This window comes from Anthonomus grandis, chromosome 18, assembly GCF_022605725.1.
Source record: "Anthonomus grandis grandis chromosome 18, icAntGran1.3, whole genome shotgun sequence".
NCBI lineage: Eukaryota > Metazoa > Arthropoda > Insecta > Coleoptera > Curculionidae > Anthonomus > Anthonomus grandis.
In genome coordinates this window covers 298,986-325,140 of record NC_065563.1, presented here as the reverse complement: position 1 = coordinate 325,140, position 26,155 = coordinate 298,986, and the positions used below count along the sequence as shown (strand labels likewise).

At 30.6% G+C, this 26,155-nt stretch overlaps 3 protein-coding genes and 1 long non-coding RNA gene across 5 annotated transcripts in view; 2 read left to right on the top strand and 2 right to left on the bottom strand.

Moving 5' to 3' along the window:
- The window catches only part of LOC126746840 (uncharacterized), a 445,675-nt gene that overhangs the window by 213,934 nt on the left and 205,586 nt on the right, over positions 1–26,155 (top strand). The window lies entirely within an intron of this gene.
- The window catches only part of LOC126746850 (uncharacterized), a 110,012-nt gene that overhangs the window by 4,877 nt on the left and 78,980 nt on the right, over positions 1–26,155 (bottom strand). The window lies entirely within an intron of this gene.
- LOC126746839 (uncharacterized) overlaps positions 1–26,155 on the bottom strand; it is a 476,426-nt gene that overhangs the window by 393,266 nt on the left and 57,005 nt on the right. The window lies entirely within an intron of this gene.
- LOC126746835 (uncharacterized) lies at positions 9,819–21,868 on the top strand. The gene is made up of 3 exons (XM_050455228.1): positions 9,819–10,047; positions 13,192–21,688; positions 21,745–21,868. The coding sequence occupies exon 2, from the start codon at positions 13,192–13,194 to the stop codon at positions 19,714–19,716; it is 6,525 nt and encodes a 2,174-aa protein (XP_050311185.1). The 5' UTR covers positions 9,819–10,047; the 3' UTR covers positions 19,717–21,688; positions 21,745–21,868.

The following is a 26,155-nucleotide window of genomic DNA, read 5'->3' as shown; positions in this document are numbered from 1 at the left end:
TTGTTTGAGATATAGGCAGATGTGATATGAGCCATTATTCATCATAATTACCGTTGTTCTGCTTGAAACTCGTGGGTAAATATGCTCGGTACAGGGCCAATAGAAACAAAAAAGGGTCACGAAACCAGTTGCTGTGTAAAAAACGTGCTTCCATTTGTTTTTTTTTTAACTTTTTTTGATATCTCGGATTTTATAGCTTCTATTCAGTTCCTTGATGGCTTCTTATTCTTTTCTGTTAAATTATTTTCATCTTTTAATATAATTGCCGTTCAAACTAAAAATGGAAAATTGAACAGTCGGCGTGAACATTCTTTTATCCAATCCCAATACACAGACTATTATACGATCTAATCTGTTCCTTTGCTATTGTGACACTCCCATAAATTGTAGAAAACTTTGTCAATAAGCGTTTTTACTATTTTTGAATGATCTTGAACCAATAAAACAATTGAATTGGGAGCATATTTTGAAAAAATTTTCATTTTGGATACGGATTTTGTTTGAGAATTGAAAAATGCAAAATAAATAAGTTTTCATTTCGCTTTAGAGTCAAATCGGTCATAAACTTTTTTAATGTCGATGTCCCTGTCGATTTTCGAACAAAATGTTTGGTTTTTTTTACTAGAAATTGTCAGTTTAATGCTTACATTAAAATTAGTCACTAGCCATTTTAAGAAAAAAAAGTGATATAGTGGGAAAAAACGAGTTTTCTTTTGGTTTTCCCACATTTTTACTTATATCTCAACTCGTATAGCTTCGATTCAATTCGTTTATGGTTTATTTTATTCTTTATTCTCCTCCTGTCACTTTTTTTATATCTTATTACTATTGGCTCTCAAACATAAAACTGAAAAATCAAAAAAATCTACGAAAAAACCCGGTTTTCTTATCCCCAAACATGAATTCTTATGGGAGCTAATCTTTCTCTTTATATTCTGGCACTCGCATACATCGTAGAAAATTTTGTCATAAAGCTTTTTTACTAGCTTCTGAATGGTCTTTAACCAGAAAAAAAAAATTTGAATTCGGAGCATATTTTGAAAAATGCTCATTTTGGTGCCTGATTTTGCTTCAAAATCGAAAAATTCAAAGAAATAGGTTTTCCGTTTATTTTAGAGTTAAATCGGTGATAATCTTTTTTAAAGCTACTCTAAAGCTGTATATGATAGAAACATAAAAAATTGAAATTTTTCCATAGGGCTCTTGATAATTCAATATTTATGTTTTACACTTTTTTTCAATTTTCTCCGATTCTATAATAGCTAGATCCGATTCATTTTGACATGCGAATACCTCGTAATATTCCTGAGAACTTTTATTTGAAACAAAAAGTTGTCAGAATTCCAGTTAATTTAGACAAAAATAAAAACCATTTTTTCGCAATTTTTCATGGCTATACCCCTTTCGATTTTCGACCAAAAAAAAATTATTTTTTTTATTGGGTTTTTTTACTATATATTGTTAGTTTAGGGCTTACTTTAAAATTTGCTAATAATCATTTTCAAAAAAAAAATTTACTGTGGGAAAAAACCAGTTTTCTTTTGTTTTTCCCACATTTTTACTTATAGCTCGGCTTCTATAGCTTCGATTTAATTCGTTTATGATTTCTTTTATTCGTTATTCTCCTCCTGTTACTTCTTTTAATATTTTATTACTATTGGTTCTCAAAAATAAAACAAAAAAATCCACGAAAAAATCCGTTTGTCTTATCCCCATACATGAATTCTTATGCGACCTGATCTTTTCCTTTATATTGTGGCACTCGTATAAATCGTGGAAAATTTTATCATAAAGCTTTTTTACTAGTTTTTGAATGGTCTTTAACCAGAAGAAAAAAATTTTGAATTCGGAGCATATTTTGAAAAAATGTTCATTTTGACCCCGGGTTTTGTTCGAAAATCGAAAAATGCCAAGAAGTAGGTTTTCTGTTCATTTTAGAGTCGAATTGGTAATAACCTCTTTTAAAGGTATTTTGAAGTAGTACAAGATAGAAAAATAAAAAATTGAAGTTTTTCCATAGGGTTCTTGATATTTCGATATTTATGATTAATAGTTTTTTCCAATTTTCTCCGATTCTATAATAGCTAAAACCGATTCGTTTTGACAGACGGATACCTCTTATTATTCCCAAGAACTTTTATTTGATACAAAAAGTTGTTAGAGTTATAGTTTATTTATAAAAAAATTAAAACCATTTTTTCGAAATTTTTCGTGGGTATACCCCTTTCGATTTTCGATCAAAAAAAATTTTTTTTTTCTTGGGTTTTTTTACTGGAAATTGTTAGTTTAGGACTTACTTTAAAGTTTGCCAATAATCATTTTAGAAAAAAAAAATGGTACGGTGGGAAAAAACCAGTTTTCTTTTGTTTTTTCCACTGTTTCATTATTATCTCGGCTTCTGTAGCTCTGATTCAATCCGTTAATGGTTTATTGCATTCCTTATTCCGTTTCTGATAATCTTTTGCTTATTTCATTATATTGGCCTTAATATAAAGGCCAATATAAAATAAAGGATATTAGAAAAGGCATATGGCAAAACCAGTTTGGCATATTCCAATGCAGGCATGAAACATGATTTGCTAAAAATGTATGTTTTATTTAGGTAAAATTATTGAATTTTTAAAAAGGGTTGATATATTATGCATAAGTGTGTGCTAGAGTCATATTATTCATTTCAGCATACTTATTTTCATCGCCATAAAAAAACACCTTTATCAGGCGTGACCTAGACCTAAGTCTTCACCAACCTTCATCCTCCTGTATGACTGCATTTGACTCTCAATTCTTTGCTTGAAAAATGCATTAAAGCCTTCGAAATGTATAAGGGATTGGACAGAATAAGAGGAGATTAGTATGAAATACATCGGTTAGTTTTCAAGGGAAGAATTTAGGGGAAAGGTGAATGAATCGTGAGAATACAAAACTCATTGCTCGAGGATCTACACAGATGGCTCATCCAAAATCTTCAGAGCAGCTGTTTAACGAGTTGCTTGTCACTTGGATCGCCAATCTTTGAAGAGAGAGGGCCGAAATAAAAGAGTAGAGCGGAGCTCTTATCACATCATGATTCTTAGAAGCATGATACCCCAAAAACCGTAAAAACAAGACCTTGTATGACTCACAGCGTTGCTGGGGCAGCACCTGTTAAACAATCTTTTTAATTAGTTTCCTCTGACCAAAAGCTTTTCTACTGGTCCCAACTGATCAAAGTACGAGCGAAGCTCGTACTTGTTATAAGAGCGTAGCTCTTATAGAGGGCCGCTTCTTTTTGGGAGTTTTCGCACGACCTCGGGACTAGTCGGATAAAAGTGTCTATAACTTTTTTTCTAATAAGGATAGAGAAGTGATTTTTACCTTTTTATAATCTAGAAATATGAGGCTTTAATCCGATTATTTACAAATTTTCATTTGTTTTTTTGTTTAGCACTAGGACGCCTTCAAAGTCAAAAATTTTTTTTTGTCCAATTTTTTCAATGGGAATTCGCTACAGGTCGCAACGCTTCTTTGAATGTTATGAAACTTTACGGATCGATTGGAGTTTACGTGAGACAGTGCGGTATAGTTTTTGGTTATTCTCAGCATACGGGAAGTATTTTTTATTAACGCTCAAAGTTTCAAACATGTGTGATATTCCAGCCCCTCTGACGGTTTAACGGTGTGTTTCCGGAAAAAATGACTCACAGAAGATAGGTGCGGCTCGTCGAGAACTACAATTTTTATTAAGGACTTTTTTTAAAAAAATCTTTTTTTTTGGGAAAAAAATCCAAAAAACCCAAAAAAATTGATTTTTTTTAGTTTTTTCTGTGTAAAATTTTTATGTTGCAAAATTTAAAAAAATTTCATTTGGATTAATTAAACCTGCATCCTTTCCGAATAAAACGGTGTATTAAGTTTAACGCTATCATTTATACAGGGTGAGCAGCGCTCAGTTGAAAATACCCTTTTTCACACTTTTTTTTTTCCAGCCTTAATAACTTTTTAGTGGCGCCACTTAGAGCCAAATGGCTTATAGGCGGTTTGTAGCGTGTGATAAGCAGAATCTTTTGCAATTTCAACCGTACTTCTAAGTAAAACCGTTTTTGAGTTATGAATTTTTTAACATTTTTTGACTTTGGAAATTAATTGTGCGCACCCGGTATGTGATAGAAGAACTAAAACCAATCGAGCAGATGCGCCATTCATTTTACTATAACATACTAAAATTTCATTTTTCCGCTATTTTTACAAGTACCCTAAAAGTAATTTTTTTTCAAAAAAGTCCCAAGTACGAAAAATTGTTAAAAATCTACCCACACAAGAGGTACATTCGAGTCACCTATGACCGGCGTTTTCGCCGGCGTGCGCATGGCAACGAAAACGGCGATTTTCGCCGAAAAAAGACCCTTTTTATAATCGAAATTTAACTACTAAAACTGACTGGAATCGGTCCAGAATTGATGTTAAACTGTTCCTAAGGCTTTATACTATTTTTCCATGTACAAATCATAAGGTAAAAACCTTTTTTTATACCCGAAATCATCGTCTGAAAATGGTCGATTTTGACGTCTACGCGCGATTTTAATGCCAACATTTACGGCTGACTTTTACGTTTTGACAGCATGACGTCAACGTGGATGAATTGGCTCGGACTTGCTTCCTAATTTCAATGATAAAATGCTTAAAATGGCTCAGAACTTCCTGAAATTGGTACGAAATTATTCCAGAGACTCTGGAGAATCCGAATATGTGCATATCTTTTACCAAATCGGGTTCTTTTAGCCGTGATAATTCGGCAACGTTTGACGTTTTAGCATTTTCCGTGTAATATAATATAATATTCATGCGACACAGTGGCTATACAAGGCATTTTGCTAGACAAAAATTACAACACAGTGGGTCCTAATGATAAAAAAAAAATCTAATCGGGATTTAATGGGTATTATTATTTTATGTGGTAATTTTTTTTTTTTTTTAACTTTTTTTGTATTTGCCCGATTTGAATGAAATTTGGTATTGGTTTAGGGTATAATTAATATTTTTTTACAAATTTTTGAAATATTGAGTTTTAGGGTCACGTGACTACCAAAACTTTTTTCCTATGGGTCCGATTTGATTGAAATTTGGTATTTGGGGTTTATTAAGGAAACAATTATTGATTATTAACAAATTTTTAAAATATTGAGTTTTAGGGTCACGTGACTATCAAAAGGTTTTTCTTATGGGTCCGATTGGATTGAAATTTGGTATTTGGGGTTTATTTACGAAATAATTATTGATATTTAACAATCTTTTAAAATATTAAGTTTTAATGTCACGTGACAATCAAAACTTTTTTCCTATGGGTCTGATTTGTTTGACATTTGGTATTTGGGGTTTATATAGGATACAGTTATCAATTTTTAGCAAATTTTTGCAATATTGAATTTTAAGGTCACGTGGCTATCGGAACTTTTCCTTTCCTATGCGAAAAGCGTGTGACTCTGTCCAAAAATTTCCAAAAGATGTCCTATACTTGCCTATACTTTCCTAGTTAGTGGTAAACTTATAAAAATTAATAAAATAAATAAGCATTTAATACACGCATTAAAATAATTCATAGATACATATATCTATAATATATGTATAGGTTAGAGTGTTAGATATAAGTTTTTAGATTATTAATTGACACAATGAGTTTTTCAAATTTGTTTTAGATATAGGTAGATGTGATATGAGCCATTACTCATCATAATTACCGTTGTTCTGCTAGAAACTCGTGGGTAAATGTGCTCGGTACAGGGCCAATAGAAAAAAAAAGAGTCACATGACTATAAGTTTTTTTTCTTATTTTATTCATTTGATTGAGAGTTGATCTTTTAATATAATTGACTTTCGAAAATAAAATGGAAAATAGAAACAGTCGACGTGAAATTTCTATTATCCAATCCCAATACACAGACTATTATACGGTCTAATCTTTTCCTTTTCTATTGTGGCACTTCCATAAATTGTAGAAAATTTTGTCATTAAGCTTTTTTACTATTTTTTGAATGATCTTGAACCAATATGTTCATCTTGAATACGGATTTTCTTCGAGAATTGAAAAATGGAAATAAATAGGTTTTCAGTTCATTTTAGAGTCAAATTGGTTATAACCTTTTTTAATCCTTCCCTGTCGATTTTCGAACAAAAAAAAAGTTTTTTTTTTGTTTTTTTTACTAAAAATTATCTGTTTAGGACTTACATTAAAATTAATCAATAGCCATTTTAGGACAAAAAGTGATATAGTGGGTAAAAACCAGTTTTGTTTTGGTTTTCCCACATTTTTACTAATATCTCGGGTTTTATAGCTTCGATTTAATTCGTTGATGGTTTCTTTTATTCCTGTTTTTCCTCCTGTTAATTCTTTCATATTTTACTACATGTGCCTCTCAAAATAAAAGTGACAAATAAAAAAAAAATCGATGTAAAAACTCGGTTGCATTATCCCATTATGGGACCTAATCACTTCCCTTTATATTGTGGCACTCGTATACATCGTGGAAAATTTTGTCATAAAGCTTTTTTACTTCTTTTTGAATGCTCTTTCCTTAAAAAAAGAAATTTTGAATTCAGAGCATATTTTGAAAAAATGCTCATTTTGGGCCGGATTTTGTTTGAAAATCGAAAAATGCAAATAAATAAGTTTGTGTTCATTTTATAGTCAAATCGGTAATAACCTTTTTTAAAGGTACTTTGAAATATTACATGATAGAGTAATAAAAAATGTAAATTTGTCCATAGGGCTTTTGATAATTTGATATTTTGATTTAATTGTTTTTTCCTATTTTCTTCGATTCTGTGATGGCTAGAATCAATTCGTTTTAACACTCGATTACCTCGTAATATTCCCGAGAACTTTTATTTTAAGCAAAAAGTTGTCAGAGTTATAGTTTATTTAGAAAAAATAAAAACCATTTTTTCGCAATTTTTCATGGCTATACCCCTTTCAATTTTCGACCAAAAAAAATTATTTTTTTATTGGGTTTTTTTACTAGAAATTGTTAGTTTATGACTTACTTTAAAATTTCCTAATAATCATTTTAGGAAAAAAAAATGGTACGGTGGGAAAAACCAGTTTTCTTTTGTTTTTCCCACATTTTTACTTATATCTCGGCTTCTATAGCTTCAATTCAATTTGTTTATGATATGTTTTATTCCTTATTCTTCTCCTGTCAATTCTTTTGATATTTTATTACTATTGGCTTTCAAAAATAAAACTAAAAAATCAAAAAAATCCACGAAAAAACCCGGTTGTCTTATTCCCATACATGAATTCTTATGCGACCTGATCTATTCCTTTATATTGTGGCACTCGTATAAATCGTGGAAAATTTTATCATAAAGCTTTCTTACTAGTTTTTGAATGGTCTTTAACCAGAAGAAAGAAATTTTGAATTCGGAGCATATTTTGAAAAAATGTTCATTTTGACCCCGGGTTTTGTTAGAAAATCGAAAAATGCCAAGAAATAGGTTTTTCGTTCATTTTAGAGTCGAATTGGTAAAAACCTTTTTTAAAGGTATTTTGAAGTACTACAGGACTGAAAAATAAAAAATTGAAGTTTTTCCATAGGGCTCTTGATATTTCGATATTTATGATTAATAGTTTTTTCCAATTTTCTCCGATTCTATAATAGCTAAAACCGATTCGTTTTGACAGACGAATACCTCTTAATATTCCCAAGAACTTTTATTCAATACAAAAAGTTGTCAGAGTTATAGTTTAATTATAAAAAAATAAAAACCATTTTTTCAAAATTTTTCGTGGCTATACCCCTTTCGATTTTTGAACAAAAAAAAATTTTTTTTTCTTGGGTTTTTTTACAGGAAATTGTTAGTTTAGGACTTACTTTAAAATTTACCAATAATCATTTTAAGAAAAAAAAATGGTACGGTGGGAAAAAACCAGTTTTCTTTTGTTTTTCCCACATTTTTACTTATATCTCGGCTTCTATAGCTTCGATTCAATTCGTTTATGATTTCTTTTATTCCTTATTCTCCTCCTGTCAATTCTTTTCACATTTTATTACCATTGGCTTTCAAAAATAAAACTGAAAAATGAAAAAAATCCACGAAAAAACCCGGTTGTCTTATTCCCATACATGAATCCTTATGGGACATAATCTTTCCCTTTGTATTGTGGCACTCGTAGAATTGGTGGAAAAATTTATCATAAAGCTTTTTTGCTCTTTTACAAGGTCTTATAAAAAATTGAAATTTTTCCATAGGGCTCTTGATAATTCGATATTTATGTTTAATATTGTTCTCCAATTTTCTATGATTCTGTGATAGCTAGAATCAATTTTTTTTAACACACGGATACCTCACAAAATTCCCGAAAACTTTTATTTAAAACAAAAAGTTGTCAGATTTATAGTTTATTTAGAAAAAACTAAAAACCATTTTTTCGAAATTTTTCGCGGGTTTCTTTTCGATTTTCGACCAAAAAAAAATAATTTTTTCTTGGGTTGTTTCAGCGGTGATTTTAATTTTTTGGCTTACATAAATATTTGATAGTAACCAAGTCAGGAAAAAAAATAGCACCGTAGAAAAAAACCAGTTCTCCTTTGTTTTTTCCCCATTTTTACTAATATCTCGCTTTATATAGCTTCTATTCAATTCGTTGATGATTTCTATTATTCTTTTATCTTAAATTCGTTTCATACTTTATTACAAATAATTTTTAATTATTGATTGTGCAATGATTTTAATCTCATTGCATAAGGGTTGTTAAAGGAGGTGACGCTTATTTTAATTCGACGGTGGCTACTACCCATACCATACAATAAGCGGAGAAATTTTAGACCGTCAAAAGACACCACTATTTGAGTTAGCAAATTAAGATAATAAATTAAAAAAATGTTTAATAATTGTCGTCATTTATTTTGCATTTAGTAATTTTTTTTTGGTTGAAAGAAATAATACAGCAGAAATATGACACAAAATACAGACAACATGTTTTAACTAAAAACAAACAAATTTTATAAATAAATTAAACAACAAACTAAAATTAATTATTTATAAATTGTCTGGTAAATTCGAAAAGTTCTCCAATTTTTATATTCATGATATTTTTATTGTCCATTATAAGTTAAAAAATGACGTTACTCAGTCAAAAAAACGCAAATTAAACAAATTAACTTAAAAAGTCGAATACTACTTTTTAAATAAAAGTCAATTTGCCCTGCCGTCAAATAAATGATTATTTTAAATACATTTTTATCAAGAGTCCTCCTGCTAACAAATAAAAGTATATTTGGCAACGCTGTCAAAATTATAAAATTCTTCTCATCATCATTATTACTCGTTTCTTGTATCCAAATGCTAACAAGTGTCAACTGTCTGTCATTGGTCATGGTCTGTCGCTAAATTTTATTGTTATATTATTTGTGAAGAAAAAATGTAAATAGGAATCAAAACATCTTATTTATATGATTTCAATCATAAATATATAGTGATTCGATTTTGTGTATCGTGTATGAGTGCTAATTGCTACCGATAACATTTCTGTTTCCAAGGATAGAAGAAAAGGCATAAAATATTGTTTATTTTACAAGTTAGAAGAAGAGAAATACTTATCAATTTAAGTTATTAATACTGTGCAGCAGGAACATTTGTTGAACAAATTGTTTGCCAATCTGTGTTATAGTGTTGAGTTTTTATTTGTTTTGTTTTCTAGGTTATAGTGAAGGCTTTGTTATACTGTTTGTTGCAAAAAGTGAAATTGCTATATTGTGCATCTATAATTTTTGATGTAAGAAATCTATTGTTATTTTGTTAGTGCACTTAATTGCCAAGTATTTCTCATAAAGTTTTTATCTAACCTATTGGTCTATTGATTATAAAACTATAAATTAACAAACCAAAGGTATTGATAGGAAGTGGTATTTAGTGGTTACTGTTTTCAAGTTAAGTTAGTGTCCTTTAGAATAAAATTTGCTGCACAGTATATCAGGATATTTGGACATTGTGAAAGATTAAGGCGATTGGTATCCTGTATTTTTACCTCAAACTTACCTATCGAGATATCTTCTAGAAAAAAACTGCAAGGTAAATTTTAATTTAATTTATTTTTTGGCTGTGTTGAATTTATTCACTGTGTTATGTGTCAAGTGGCTTAGCTTGTATGGAAATTTATAATTAATTTAAAAGATTATTTAATATAACACCCCAAATAACATAATATCCAAATATCATTATTTTATTACTAACTTTTACCACTATTAACCTTTAAAGGTAAAAATACAACTTGAACACTTAACATTGTAATGAGTTGCTGTATATATGATTTACAACGAAGGCATATTAAATAACTATTAATCAGATATGGTATTTTGTGGTAATATATCAAAATTTACAATTTTGATCACTAATTCACAAAATACTTCAGTATTATAAGTTTCAGAAATCGATAAAAATAGATAAAATCATCTGAAATGCTAAAAATCATGACATTATAAGAACATTAGTTTATCCAATTCACTTTTTAAGTTTAATATTTTAGTAGGTACTTATTTATCTAGTGTCAATTTAATAATATTATTTTATTATCATTAAATTCAAAAGGCTCCATGGCCTTATATAAGTTTTTATTTATTTTCGTTAAATCTATAGATCTTGGCAATTATTAAAGACATTTTAGAAATAGATCATGTTACATATTACAGATTTATAGGTTTAGGACCTAGGTTTTTCAAATATCAGAATGAAGTAACTGAGTCAACCAGTTATTGTTTTGTATTCACAACTAACTGAATAAATTTGTCAGCTTTCAAACAAATTAAGTAAAACTATATAGACTTTTAAGTACTGACATCAAAAGCACTGTTACATTGTTTTAATATCTATGGAGGTTATTCTATCTACTGCATACAAAAAATATTCCAATTTAGATGTAATAGAGATATTATGATTTAAGGCATATATACTACACATACACACACAATCATTTGATACAATGATAATTAATCTTATTCTAACTTATTCAGTTTTAAAAATTATACTAGGGATTTGCCTCAATATTTTAAATATTTATTAAATATTACTAAGGTAATATTTAATATTTTAATTTGCTTAGTATAAGGTAGTCTTGTTATGTAATTTATATATATCACCAAAAGAGTTAACACCAAAACTTGGTATTGAAAAACCCCTATTAATTAGCCACTCAATGATTATATGAAGCTAGGAAATTTTTATATATTATTATAAATATAATCAAATGTAGTTAAAATATTTTATATAAATCACTTGATGAAGGACCTTAGTGACTGAGACAAATGCCTACATGTATTTGTTTATTATATACCTTAGTTCTTAATATCTCTGTTACACCTATACTGCAACTTTTTTTAGGCACAACGGGTAGAATATTCTGTATGGATAATACAATGAGGTAACAGTTGCTTTTGATGTTAATGCTTAGAAATGTAAATAGAAAAGTAGTTTTACTGCATCTCTTTAAAAGCTGATAGTAATGAATTAATTTTGAGATTGATTCTTCCTAAATGTAACTATTCAAAATAAATTTTGGTCTTAAACTTATAATTCTGTAATATGTATACCTAGTAGAGATAATATTGTAATAGAGCACTTATTAAATTTATTGATAATAAAATCATATTATTAAATGGATACAATAACTATCATAACTTGATCTAAAAATTGTCTCTCGATAAGTTGGACATATCAAGATTTTCCCTTTTCACTTCAGCTATATATTTCAATTTATTTTCAGTTTCGACACCACAGTTTTGTTAGACTTTAAACAAAAAAGATACAGAAGTTTACATAAGCTATATGGAATTTTCTCATGAAAGAACCTTAATATAAAATTCTAAGAATAAGACCAAAATAAAATAAAACAAGGACAAAATATTATCTACCTGTACTTATACTATACACAAAACATTAAATGGCTGTCAGAATAATATGACTGCAGTAATTATCTTATAAAATTGAGTTGAGTTGAGTAGTAAATAATTTATAAACAGGAGAAATAGAGCTCTGCCTCAGGACTGACTCTTGTGGACTCCTGAGCATGCTCCCTGCCATTCTGAAAAAAACATTCTCATGGCACAATTTTACTTTCTGCCTCTTTCTGAAGTAACACCTCAAGATTAACACTATTGAAAGCTTCTCTGAAATGACATGATACTCCATTGGTGATTTCCTATTGTTCGACTGATTGGGTAATATCAGATATTACTTTTTAGATCTGATAATAATACAGCCAAACTGACTTTTACTTAATATGTTGCTGTTTGCCATGAAGTTTTAAAGTCTTTTAAGAAAAAGTTTCTCCATTATTTTTGTCCACTCCCTTATATAGTGAAACTTTAAACATTCTGGAAAAAATGCCTTTTTGCAAAGATTTATTTATTAAAATATCTAGAATATGGGCTATTAATTTCATATTTTTTTTTGAAAATTACTGCTGGTAAGTTTGCTTAGATTTGTGATCAAAATTGTAAATCAGGTAATATTACCACAGAACAACTGTTAAATGTTCAATTTATATTTTTATAATAGTTTTATTTAACTTATGATTTGAATGATTGTGACTGATTACTAAATAGTAGCTATAATGTTTCTATGATGATTAGGTTTACTTCAAATATACTTTTAATTGAATAATTTGCAAACAATACTCTTACAACTATATTTAGTATAGTTACCAAATAAAGTACTTCTAACGCAAGTCAATAAATATAAAAAGGCAAATACAACTACAAATAACATAAAATATATGTCATAAAGCAATAAGGTTACAAGAAAGAGATCAGTAAAGTTGAACTGAAGGTAATCAGTGAGTAGATTTATTAAATTATTGAATATTTAATACCTCAGCAGTAAAAATAAATCTCATGTTTATCGAATTAATTTGTGTTTAGACTTTTCTAACACATAAAGGGGGAGCCTTTAAGGGATCGTTTAAGGTTATTTATTTTTTCATTTTCATTGTATCTTCTACCCTTATGCTTCATTTATTGCTTAATAAAGATTTTTTTTTTGTCTGAGTAAATAGGTTAAAAGATAAGGTATAGGGCATTTGTTAAGCCTGGTTATCTAAATTGCAAAGAAATATGTTCTAAACATTTAAAAATTACTCAATTTGTAATGAATGTTTTAATAATGCTGTTTAAGAAATCAATTAAATTATTGCAATAGAAACAGATCAATATTATTTTTCAGATGCCTAGAATGAAGAAACAGTCAGCCAGGACTAAGAGATGTTTAAAGAAAGCCAAGATTAATGCCTTAAAAAATAATGAATCAGAACATGATACAAATATTATACAAAAGAAAGAGACATGTATAGGTAAAAATACTAAAAGGAAACAAACTGCTACGCAAGATAATAAATTAACACCTGCAAAAAAATCTAAATTGACCAATGATTTGTCAAATAGAAATCAGCAAAACGTTCCTGTCGTTTGTTCCATTAACGATATTATTGAAGTGACAGATATCCAAGGAAATCGAGATATAGAAACAAACAAAAAGGAACTTGAAAATGGCAATTTGGAACAGGAATCTGAAAAAAATAAAAATGTTGAAATGGTTTCTAAAGATAACTCTACCATGCCTATATTATTACATAAGCCTACACCTTTTGAATTGGCTATACGAGAGGGACCAACGGTTGTATGTAGTTGCTGCTTAAGATTGTGGTTTCCATCTATATGTAAAACAATAAACATCCAGCGATTGGAAGATAAGTTTGGCTCCGATTTTATTCATAAAATTGTAAATAATGGTTACGATTTTTGTGGCTCTTGCCTAAGTAATCTTTACAAGGGAAAACTACCCAAATTCTGGTGTGGCAATTATAATATGGTTCATGCTGTACCAGAAGAGTTAAAAGGATTATCAATTTTGGAAGAAAGAATGGTATCGCCAAGAATACCCTTTATGCAAATTAGGGAAGTTGGATATGCCAGGCAATGCTACATAACAGGACAAATTGTTAATGTACCTGTAAATATAAATACATCCACTACATTACTTCCTCGGAATTTAAATGATAGTCAAACCATACAGATCCAGTTAAAACGTAAATTGGATTATAAAAATGCTTATCTATTTGAAACTGTGAGGCCAAAAATAATCTTGAAGGCAGCTGAATATTTGTGCAAGCAACCTCTTTACCAGCAAGAGGGTATAGAACTTTCTGTTTCAAAAGATTGGGAACAAAGCATTGAAGATTTTATAAAAACTTCAGGTGGTCCTTGTGAAATAAATAAAACGTCATCTGAGTTATTGAATAAAGATGTCGAAAAAATGAAAGTTAATGAAGGAGATACATCACTCACAAATATCTTTGATCCAGTTAGCATAATAAATAATTCAAATGATAAGCAAAATATTTATGACTTAACTGAATTTTTAGAAGATGATGAGCCGGTAAATCCTGGTGGTCAAGAAACTCTTCTAGATAAATGTAATTCAGAAAATATCTGTTTTGCACCAGGAGAAGGAAAAACGCCACTGCATTTAATGATGGACAAATACAGTGATGAATTGTCATTTCCATCACTATTTTGTGGATACGCTAAAGAATGTTTTGTTAACTTTAGTTACTCGGACGAAGTTAAAATATTACTGCAACACATGGACCGAAGATTTGCAAGAACTGATTTTCTACTATACGCATTTAAAAAATGCCAATTAATACAACTAACAAAAGCGGTTTACACAGCCCTAAGAAAAAAGAAGAATGAGAAAGGGACATATACAGCTGGACAAGTTAGGCAAACAAACTTTGTTGAGCACCTGATTCAAAATGACCAAGGATTCCATTTTCTTAGTAAGGTCAGAAGTTCACCTGCATATTGGCAACGAGAAAAAACAAAATTGCTGTGTATGATTCGTCAGTTTGGAATTCCAACTTTGTTTTTTACTATATCTGCGGCAGAAACGGCATGGCCTGAATTGATCGTCATATTAGCAAAGATAGTAGATAATAAAGAACTTACCCTTGAGGAAGCAAGTAATCTACCCTATATCGAGAAGACTCGTTTAATTAGAAAAGATCCCGTAACATGTGCTAGGTACTTCGATAATCGGTTTAAATTGTTGTTTAAACATATGAAGAGTGCCAATGGACCTTTTAAAAAGAACCCAATAGAACATCACTATTATCGGGTAGAATTTCAGCATCGTGGGTCCCCACATGTGCATGGATTATTGTGGTTGTCTAATGCTCCCAAATTAGGTGTGACGCCAGAGAGCTTCAAGGAGTGTGCCAATTTCGCAAATAGGTATATTACCTGCCAGAGTGACTTAGAAAGCGTACGCGACATTATTCAGTTTAATACACACCACCATTCCAAGTCATGTCAAAAAGATGTTAAGGGATACAAAGTTTGTAGGTATCATATCCCATATCTCCCAATGGATGAGTCTGTTATACTCATGCCAATTAATATTGACAGAGTAAAGGAACCAGAACTACGTAAAGCCATGTCTGAAAAGTATTTTACGATAATGACGAAACTTAAAGCCAAACCAGATTTATCATTTAAAGAATTTTTGGATGATCTTGGTACCTCTAAAGAAGAATATGTAAATATTATTCAACACAATATATTCAAACCAACATTGTTTTTAAAGAGGCAGCCAAAAGACGGATTTATTAATAATTATAATGAGGAAATCTTTTCCATGATGAAAAGTAACATGGATATACAATTAGTCTACGAGCCATATGGTTGCTGCTCTTATATTGTAGGCTACATCAATAAATCGTCACGAGGAGTATCTGACCTATTAATGAAGACAATGGAGGAAATTAAAAAAGGCAACTTGGATATTAAAAGCAAACTCAAGACTCTTGCAGCAGCTTTTTTAAATGCCAGTGAGGTAAGTGCTCAAGAAGCAGCATACTCAGTGTTGCAATTGCACATGCATGACACTAGTACCTCTTACATATACATTCCTACAAGCCCAATTAAAGAAAGGACAAAAATGCTAAAGAGCTTAGAAGAACTAAATCAGATGGATAGTGATGATATTAACATATACCAAAAGGGGCTAATAGAACATTATGAAGCAAGACCCGACGAAATGGAAAATATTTGCTTAGCAGAATTCGCAGCCTACTACGAATTTTTTAAAAAAGAGGCAAGAACGAAAATCAATAGTTTACCCCTAAAAGACGGTAGTGGCGTCTTAGTAAGAAGAAACTGCGCTAAAATTATTTCCTATCGTCAATACGGACTTCAAGAAGACCCCAAAAACTACTACAGGGAGCAGATCATGTTGTATCTTCCATGGAGAAATGAAGTGGATGAAGTAGAACAGGAAAGTATAGATCAACAAACCATATATGAAGATCGATTTGAAGAACTTTCTATAAATCGTAAAAAATTCAATGTATTAGATGAGAAGATAATTGATGACGCCCTCAAACTTGCTGAAGAGAAATCAGATGCATTAGTTCATAACGGATTCGATGGAGAAATCGATAGTGAGTTTGGTGTATATGGTTTAGACAAGCCCATATATGATCCATTTAGTTGTGTTGGTCAAGATGATGATTCTCCAGTAAAACATGTAGTATTTCCAACACCTTATCAAATAAGTGACTTAGAATATGACTCGCTTATAGGTAAGCTAAACCATAAGCAATACCATTTTTTAAATATTGTGCAAGATAGTATAATAGAGGGAAAAACTTTCTACTGTATACTTAGTGGATCCGCTGGTACAGGAAAAAGTCATCTAATCACAGCAATTACTCAGTCGCTGTTGCGACATTACAACTCAATTCCAGGAAACAATCCTACCAGTCTTAAAGTTTTGCTTTGCGCTCCGACAGGCAAAGCCGCATTTAATATTGGAGGCATCACCCTACACTCGGCATTATCTCTTCCTATATCTCAATATGGTGAAGAATTAGTTCCTTTGAGCCACGAACTAGTTAATACGATTTATTGTAATTTACGTGATTTGAAGTTAATTATAATAGATGAATATTCCATGGTAGGCGCCAGAATGTTTGACCATATTAATAGTAGATTACAGCAAATATTTAAATCTGATGCTGTCTTTGGTAATATCCCTATTATTATGTGTGGAGACATTCGCCAACTTCCACCAGTGAGGGACGTATTTATATTTTTGCCAGTGAAATCAAATCCGTACAAGGAGCTATGTGGCACATATTTGTGGGACCATTTTAAATATTTCGAATTGACTGAGATAATGAGACAGAGTGAAGATAAAGCTTTTGCCGTAGCCCTAAACAATATGGCTCTTGGCAAAATGACTAATAAGGATATAGAGCTTATAAAATCAAGAGAAGTTCATACAGATCTAATTCCTGAAAATGCAATGCACCTATTTGCCACTAATAAGGAAGTAGATGCATTTAATGAAAAAAAACTGTCCACATATAAAACAGAAAGGGCAGTAAGTGAGGCTCGAGATATCATAAAGGGAAGTTGCTCTGATCGCTTAAAACACTTATTTATGGAATATGCTAAAGGGTTAAAAAAAGAAGAAAGTTTTGGCTTAATGTTAACATTAATTCTACAAGTAGATGCCAAATACATGATATCTATGAATATAGATACTAGTGACGGCATAGTTAATGGTGCAACTGGTATTCTACGCCAAATAGATTTTAATCAAAACCAGATTCCATATCGAGTTTGGATTGAATTTTTCGATGACAAATCTGGCAAAGAATGCAGAAACAAAGCACAATCCCTTATGAAATATAAACATATTCCATCCACTTGGACGCCAATAGAAAAAGCCGCAAGAGCTATTAAGATTAAAAAAGGCAGCAACGTACATGTTGAACGACTTCAATTTCCTCTGTTAATCAGCGAGGGAATTACTATTCATAAAAGTCAAGGCGCAACCTATGAGCAAGTTGCTGTCCATACTGGCAGTGGGCTGACCAGAAGCAGTACCTACGTTGCTTGTAGTCGGGCCACTAAGCTTAGCGGCCTCTATATTGTTGGAAACTTCAAGGCTCCAAAACCGCCAAACGAAGATAATGCAGCTTTTAAGGAATTAGTAAGTATGCAAACAAATAAACTTATGACATCAAAGTATGACAATCAATATATTAAGGATTCAAATGTTAAATGCATAATTGCTTACCATAATGTGCAGAGTTTCTCAAAAAATATTAGTCTTATCAGTAATAATCCAATTTTTAAAGACGCACATATATTAATATTTGTTGAAACATGGTTGCATAAGAACAAACAAAATTTAAAATTAAATAACTTTGAAGTTTTTGCCAATTTAATTAATGATCAAAGTGTCAGTAAACCTTTCGGAATTATTTGTTACAAGAAACTAGATATACCAGTGGAAATAAAATTAGTGAAAAAATATGTAAAAAACTTCTCTGGTATACTTTTTCAAGCAATTTCATTTTTTTTGAATGATATAAATGTTATAGCAGTTTATATTCCACCAAAACTGACTGTTAAAGAAGCAAAAATTTGTTTAGACGAAATTCTTATTGGGCAACAAGGGGACATTTTAATCATTGGAGATTTTAATAGGGATATTATTAATAACTGTGATAATGGTCTAAAACATTGCTTAATATCAAAAGGCTTAACTTCAAAACTTGACATTGGTGAGTCTACTACTAAATCAAGAACCCAAATTGATTGGCTATTCAGTAATTTTAATAATTTAAGTCACAATATTTATAACACGGTATATAGTCACCATAAATCAATAGTGGTTAGTCTTTATGACAATGGTTTTATTCCAAAGCGTCAGTTAGATAAAGCAAACAACGATGATTTAACAAAATCTCTTATGAAAAGTCGATTTAGAACTAGTCACACTTTAACTCAAAATGTTTTATCTGATTCCATCTATCAAAATGAGAGTGTAAATAATGACATCGTAATAGATCTTAGTTCGGATGAGGATAATATTCCTTATGTAATAAATAAACCACCCGCATTAGTAAACGAGGATAAGGTGTCCTGTTATGCAAATAGTGTTATTCAATCATTTTTATGTTTGCCCGAATTTCGCGCTTCTATTTCAAAGAAGAATACAGCATTAAATAATATTTTAAATGATATTTTGCTGAAAAAAATTAATAGCACTGCAACAGTTCGTCGATTAGTAACTGGACCACATAGTGACGATTTTGCGGAAAATCAACAAAAGGATGCCCAATCATTTTGCCAGGCTTTGATTCAAAAATTAGATGTTGATGATTTTGGGATTTTTATAAAAGCCACCACCTATGATCTCTTAAATTGCCAAAGTTGTGATGTTTATACAAATGGGGGCGAACAACTGATATACACATATTTTCTTTATTTTCCTGATAACTGTGATGATGTAATTGATTTTAATTCCATGTTAATTTTAAAAGACTCTGATAGGCTTTGCCCTAATTGTAATAATTGTAATCTAAGAACACGCTCAGTAGTTGTTTGCATCAAATATTTAGTGGTGTGTCTTCAGAGAATTAGTCCTCAAGGTAGTAAGATAAACACCAAATTTTTCAATTTTGCCCCTGAAAGTATACATTTGGATAATCAAATATTTAAAGTAAGGAGTGTTATTAGACATCATGGAAATACCATAGAATCAGGCCATTATACTTCTTTAGTAAATTATGATGATCAATGGTGGAAATGCGATGACAATCGGATAACAAGAATATCTAGCTTCGATAATACTTTAGAAGATGTATATTTATTAGTCTTGGAAAAATGTTAAATTTCGAAACTAGATATCATCCTACATGAAAACCGATACTACTAGCCTATACAGACGGGCGACCACACAAGATGAGGAAAATTTTTTCAAAATCCACGCCACGCCAATATGCACAAAATCGATACAGAGATTTTGACAGCATATTTTAGAAGGATGGACGAATTTGAGGATATTAATGTGTTTTTCAGATCCACGCCACGCCAATATGCACAAAATCGATACAGAGATTTTGACAGCATATTTTAGAAGGATGGACGAATTTGAGGATTAATGTGTTTTTCAGATCCACGCCACGCCAATATGCACAAAATCGATACAGAGATTTTGACAGCATATTTTAGAAGGATGGACGAATTTGAGGATTAATGTGTTTTTCAGATCCACGCCACGCCAATATGCACAAAATCGATACAGAGATTTTGACAGCATATTTAAGAAGGATGGACGAATTTAAGGATAAATGTCTTTTTTTAAATCCACGCCAATATGCACAAAATCAACACAGAGGTTTTGATGCTTATTTTAAAAGGCTAGACGAATTTAAGGATTGATGTCTTTTTCAAATCCACGCCACGCCAATATGCACAAAATCGATACAGAGATTTTGACAGCATATTTTAGAAGGATGGACGAATTTAAGGATAAAGAATATTTTTCAAATCTCGTTTAATTAATGAGAACCCTCAGTAAACATCTTTATTTTCTTCTTTGTATGGGCCATTATATTTATATGGTCATATTCTAATACATTTTAAACTAACATAAAACACATATTCTATTTTTTACATGAAAATAAAATAAACAAATATCAAGAATGCTAGATCTTAGTAAGATTCACATAAATTTCTATTTATGGTTTGTTTTTTTCTCTGCCATAATATAGCAGTATATCATGTTACTGGCAATATAATTACTTTTTTTTTAATCTTTTTTTTTTTTAATATTAAAAATAAGTTTTCCTTTTTTTTTTAAATAACATCCCGAAATCGTATTTCTAATTTGAAAAGAAAACTGTAACGACTCGGGATGTTAAGCTTTTTAGTTAGGATAATGTCTTCCTTCACCTTACGTACCAGTAAGAACCAAATGCTATGCATTTGGTCGATACTGGAACTTCATCGACATGAGAATCTTCGGATAGTATTTCAAATCGATTTTAAATTTCTGTTTTGATCTTCACCAACACATTTGACTCTAGATTGAAAAAATCATTAAAATTTTCATCATCATTCAAGTTCAATCTATAATGAGCTAATAAGTACGTGAAGTGGTAAATCATTTTTTAATCAAATGTAAAAGCCGCATTATGGAGGCAATTCTGAACAGCTTCTTCTTTACGTAATTTTAATGGGCTTTGACAAAGTAAATTGCAGTGGAGTCATTTTTCTAATATTCTCAAAAGGTGTCCCAGCAGTTTTAATGTTTAAAATTTCTCAAAAAGAAATGTGTTAAAAAAAATTTGACGCCACACGAAGAAATCCACCTAAACGTCAAAAAATCCAATTTTTCATTTTCAATTCATTCTTATAGATTTTGAGCTGATTTTTAACGACATTTTGCATTCCGAAATTTTGTAATACTTTAAATAACGAAGTTGCTGAATTTCAAAGTTTCGTATTTCCCATTGTTCTTCAACATGTGCACGGAGCAATCTTTTTTCCCCGTTCCACTTACGTCTCCTGTACAACCGATTCCTGCCCGTATGGTCGTTTGAGAAATGAGGCGACCATTTCACGGCTGTCCTGTGAAACTTTTCTATATATGCTTAGGTGGATTTCTTCGTGCCGCGTCACAATTATTATGTCTACTTCTACATTTCAGACCTAAAAATATTTCAAAAGGTAACATTTATTTGTTACTTTCTGAAATATCAAACATTTTTCGGATATGTATCACCCAGTAAGGACGAAACTATATGTTGGCAGTATATCCATATGGCAGCAGTATAGCCTGGCTTCAGTATCCACATTAAGTAAGTTTTTGCGTTCAATATTTTTCTCTAATTTTTTAAATTATATTTTTTTGTAGGAATTCAAATCATGCCTCAGCTAGGAAGGATGACTTGCCAGGACTTACATCTCCCAATTATCCAGTTTATTGAACTTATACTATAATGCATATAATACAAGGAATATAAACAGAAAGCAAGTAATTGTATTTTAACTGTATTTCCTTTATGAAGATTGGTAAGAGTATATTTTTAACTATTCACTATAATATTATTTAAAAATCCTTTTTATAATTATGTCAAGTTAATTTTAAATCTGGTTTTTGTGGTTTATCTAGTACATGCATTTATTGCAATGCATTTTAGCACACTTAGATTAGAGCGGAGCTCTTATCACATCATGATTCTCTGAAGCGTGATACCCCAAAAACCATAAATACAAAAACCTGTAAGACATATTGCTGACCACGTTGCCGGAGCACCTGTTAAACATCATGTAATAAATTTAATTTTTAAATAGTCTCCTCTGACCAAAAGCTTTTCTACTGGTCCCAACTGATCAAAGTACGAGCGAAGCTCGTACTTGTTATAAGAGCGTAGCTCTTATAGAGGGCCGCTTCTTTTTGGGAGTTTTCGCACGACCTCGGGACTCGACGGATAAAAGTGCTTATAACTTTTTTTCTAATTAGGGTGGAGAAATGATTTTTACCTTTTTATAATCTAGAAACATGAGGCTTTAATCTGATTATTTACAAATTTTCATTTGTTTTTTTGTTTAGCACTAGGACGCCTTCAAAGTCAAAAAATTTTTTTTGTCCAATTTTTTCAATGGGAATTCGATACAGGTCGCAACGGTTCTTTGAATGTTATGAAATTTAACAGGTCGATTACAGTTCATGGGCTACTTATCTGTATAGTTTTTGGTTATTCTCAGCACACGAGAAGTATTTTTTTTTAACGCTCAAAGTTTCAGATAAGTGTGATATTCCAGCTCCTCTGACGGTTTAACGGTATCTTTCCGGAAATAATGACTCACAGAAAATGTATGCGCCTCATTGAGAACTACAATTTTTATTAAGGACTTTTTTTGAAAAAATCTTTTTTTTTGGGAAAAAATCAAAAAAACCCAAAAAAATTGATTTTTTTTAGTTTTTTCTCTGTAAAATTTTTATGGTGCGAAATTTAAAAAAAATTCATTTGGATTAATTAAACCTGCATTCTTTCCGAATAAAACGGTGTATTAAGTTTAACGCTATCATTTATACAGGGTGAGCAGCGCTCAGTTGAAAATACCCTTTTTCACACTTTTTTTTTTCCCGCCTTAATAACTTTTTAGTGGCGCCACTTAGAGCCAAATAGCTTATGGGTGGTTTGTAGCGTGTGATAAGCAGAATCTTTTCCAATTTCAACCGTACTTCTAAGTAAAACCGTTTTTGAGTTATGAATTTTTTAACATTTTTTGACTTTGGAAATTAATTGTGCGCACCCGGTATGTGATAGAAAAACCAAAACCAATCGAGAGGATGCGCCATTCATTTTACTATAACATACTAAAATTTCATTTTTTCGCTATTATTGCAAGTACCCTAAAAGTATTTTTATTTCAAAAAAGTCCCAAGCACGAAAAATCGCTAAAAATCACCCTGCACACTGATGAAATCTCGAAGTCGCCTATGGCCGCGTCTCCGTGGCGACGAAAACGGCGATTTTCGCCGAAAAAAGACCCTTTTTATAATCGAAATTTAACTACTAAAACCGATTGGAATCGGTCCAGAATTGATGTTAAACTGTTCCTAAGGCTTTATACTATTTTTCCATGTACAAATCATAAGGTAAAAACCTTTTTTTATACCCTAAAACATCGTCTGAAAATGGTCGATTTTGACGTTTACGGGCGATTTTATTGCCGACTTTTACGGCTGACTTTTACGTTTTGACAGCATGACGTCAACATGGATAAATTGGCTCGGACTTGCTTCCTAATTTCATTGATAAAATGCTTAAAATAGCTCAGAACTTCCTGAAATTGGTACGGAATTATTCCAGAGACTCTGGAGAATCCGAATATGTGCATATCTTTTACCAAATCGGGTTCTTCTAGCCGTGATAATTCGGCAACGTTTGACGTTTTACATTTTCCGTGTAATATAATATAATATTCATGCGACACAGTGGCTATACAAGGCATTTAGCTAGACAAAAATTACAACACAGTGGGTCCTAATGATAAAAAAAAATCTAATCGGGATTTAATGGGTATTATTATTTTATATGGTAATTTTTTTTTTTTTTTTACTTTTTTGGTATTTGCCCGATTTGAATGATATTTGGTATTTGGGTTTGGTTTAGGGTATAATTAATATTTTTTTACAAATTTTTGAAATATTGAGTTTTAGGGTCACGTGACTACCAAAACTTTTTTCCTATGGGTCCGATTTGATTCAAATTTGGTATTTGGGGTTTATTTAGGAAATAATTATTGATTATTAACAAATTTTTAAAATATTGAGTTTTAGGGTCACGTGACTACCAAAACTTTTTTCCCATGAGTCCGATTTGATTGAAATTTGGTATTTGGGGTTTATTTAGGAAATAATTATTGGTTTGTATCTAATTTTTAAAATATTGAGTTTGAGGGTCACGTGACTATCAAAAGGTTTTTCCTATGAGTTCGATTGGATTGAAATTTGGTATTTGGGGTTTATTTATGAAACAATTATTGGTTTGTATCTAATTTTTAAAATATTGAGTTTGAAGGTCATGTCACTATCAAAAGGTTTTTCCTATGGGTCCGATTTGATTGATGTTTGGTATCTGGGGTTTATATAGGATACAATTATCAATTTTTAGCAAATTTTTGCAATATTGAATTTTAAGGTCACGTGACTATAGGAACTTTTCCTTACCGATACGAAAAGCGTGTGACTCTGTCCAAAAATTTCCAAAAGATGTCCTATATTTGCCTATACTTTCCTATTTAGTAGTAAACTTATAAAAATTAATAAAATAAATAGGCATTTAATACACGCATTAAAATAATTAATAGATACATATATCTATAATATATGTATAGGTTAGAGTGTTAGATATAAGTTTTTAGATTATTAAGTGACACAATGAGTTTTTCAAATTTGTTTGAGACATAGGTAGATGTGATATGAGCCATTATTTATCATAATTACCGTTGTTCTGCTTGAAACTCGTGGGTAATGTGCTCGGTACAGGGTCAATAGAAAAAAAAAGTGTCACGTGACTATAAATTTTTTTTCTTATTTTATTCATTTGATTGAGAGTTGTTATTTGAAGTACTTAGATTTATATGTATATAGGAAAAATAATGATTATTATATTATTTTTATTTATTTATGATACTCGTAGTTGTAATCGTGAGAAACAGAGTTATTAAGGCTTAAGGTTATGGCTTGAAATTATTTGTAAAGAAAATAAGAGTAATAATTAGTAGTAGTAATAATTTTAGTTTATGGGATTCTTTCAAGTAGGGGCTGTTAAGTAGAATGTGAAAACAGTTGCTGTGTGAAAAACGTGCTTCCATTTGTTTTTTTTTACTTTTTTTGATATCTCGGATTTTATAGCTTCTATTCAGTTCCTTGATGGCTTCTTATTCTTTTCTGTCAAATTATTTTCATCTTTTAATATAATTGCCTTTCAAACTAAAAATGCAAAATTGAACAGTCGACGTGAACATTCTTTTATCCAATCCCAATATACAGACTATTATACGATCTAATCTGTTCCTTTGCTATTGTGACACTCCCATAAATTGTAGAAAACTTTGTGAATAAGCGTTTTTACTATTTTTGAATGATCTTGAAGCAATAAAAAAATTGAATAGGGAGCATATTTTGAAAAAAATTTCATTGAATACGGATTTTGTTGGAGAATTGAAAAATGCAAAATAAATAGGTTTTCATTTCGCTTTAGAGTCAAATCGGTCATAAACTTTTTTAATGTCGATGTCCCTGTCGATTTTCGAACAAAATGTTTTTCTTTGGTTTTTTTTACTAGAAATTGTCAGTTTAATGCTTACATTAAAATTAGTCACCAGCCATTTTAAGAAAAAAAAGTGATATAGTGGGAAAAAACGAGTTTTCTTTTGGTTTTCCCACATTTTTACTTATATCTCAACTCCTATAGCTTCGATTCAATTCGTTTATGGTTTCTTTTATTCCTTATTCTCCTCCTGTCACTTTTTTTATATCTTATTACTATTGACTCAAGCATAAAACTGAAAAATCAAAAAAATCCACGAAAAAACCCGGTTTTCTTATCCCCAAACATGAATTCTTATGGGAGCTAATCTTTCTCTTTATATTCTGGCACTCGCATACATCGTACAAAATTTTGTCATAAAGCTTTTTTACTAGCTTCTGAATGATCTTTAACCAGAAAAAAAAATTTTTGAATTCGGAGCATATTTTGAAAAATGCTCATTTTGGTGCCTGATTTTGCTTCAAAATCGAAAAATTCAAA

What these genes read in the sequence shown, in the direction of transcription:
- LOC126746835 (XM_050455228.1), top strand. Translation starts at nt 13,192, where the DNA reads ATGCCTAGAATGAAGAAACAGTCAGCCAGGACTAAGAGATGTTTAAAG.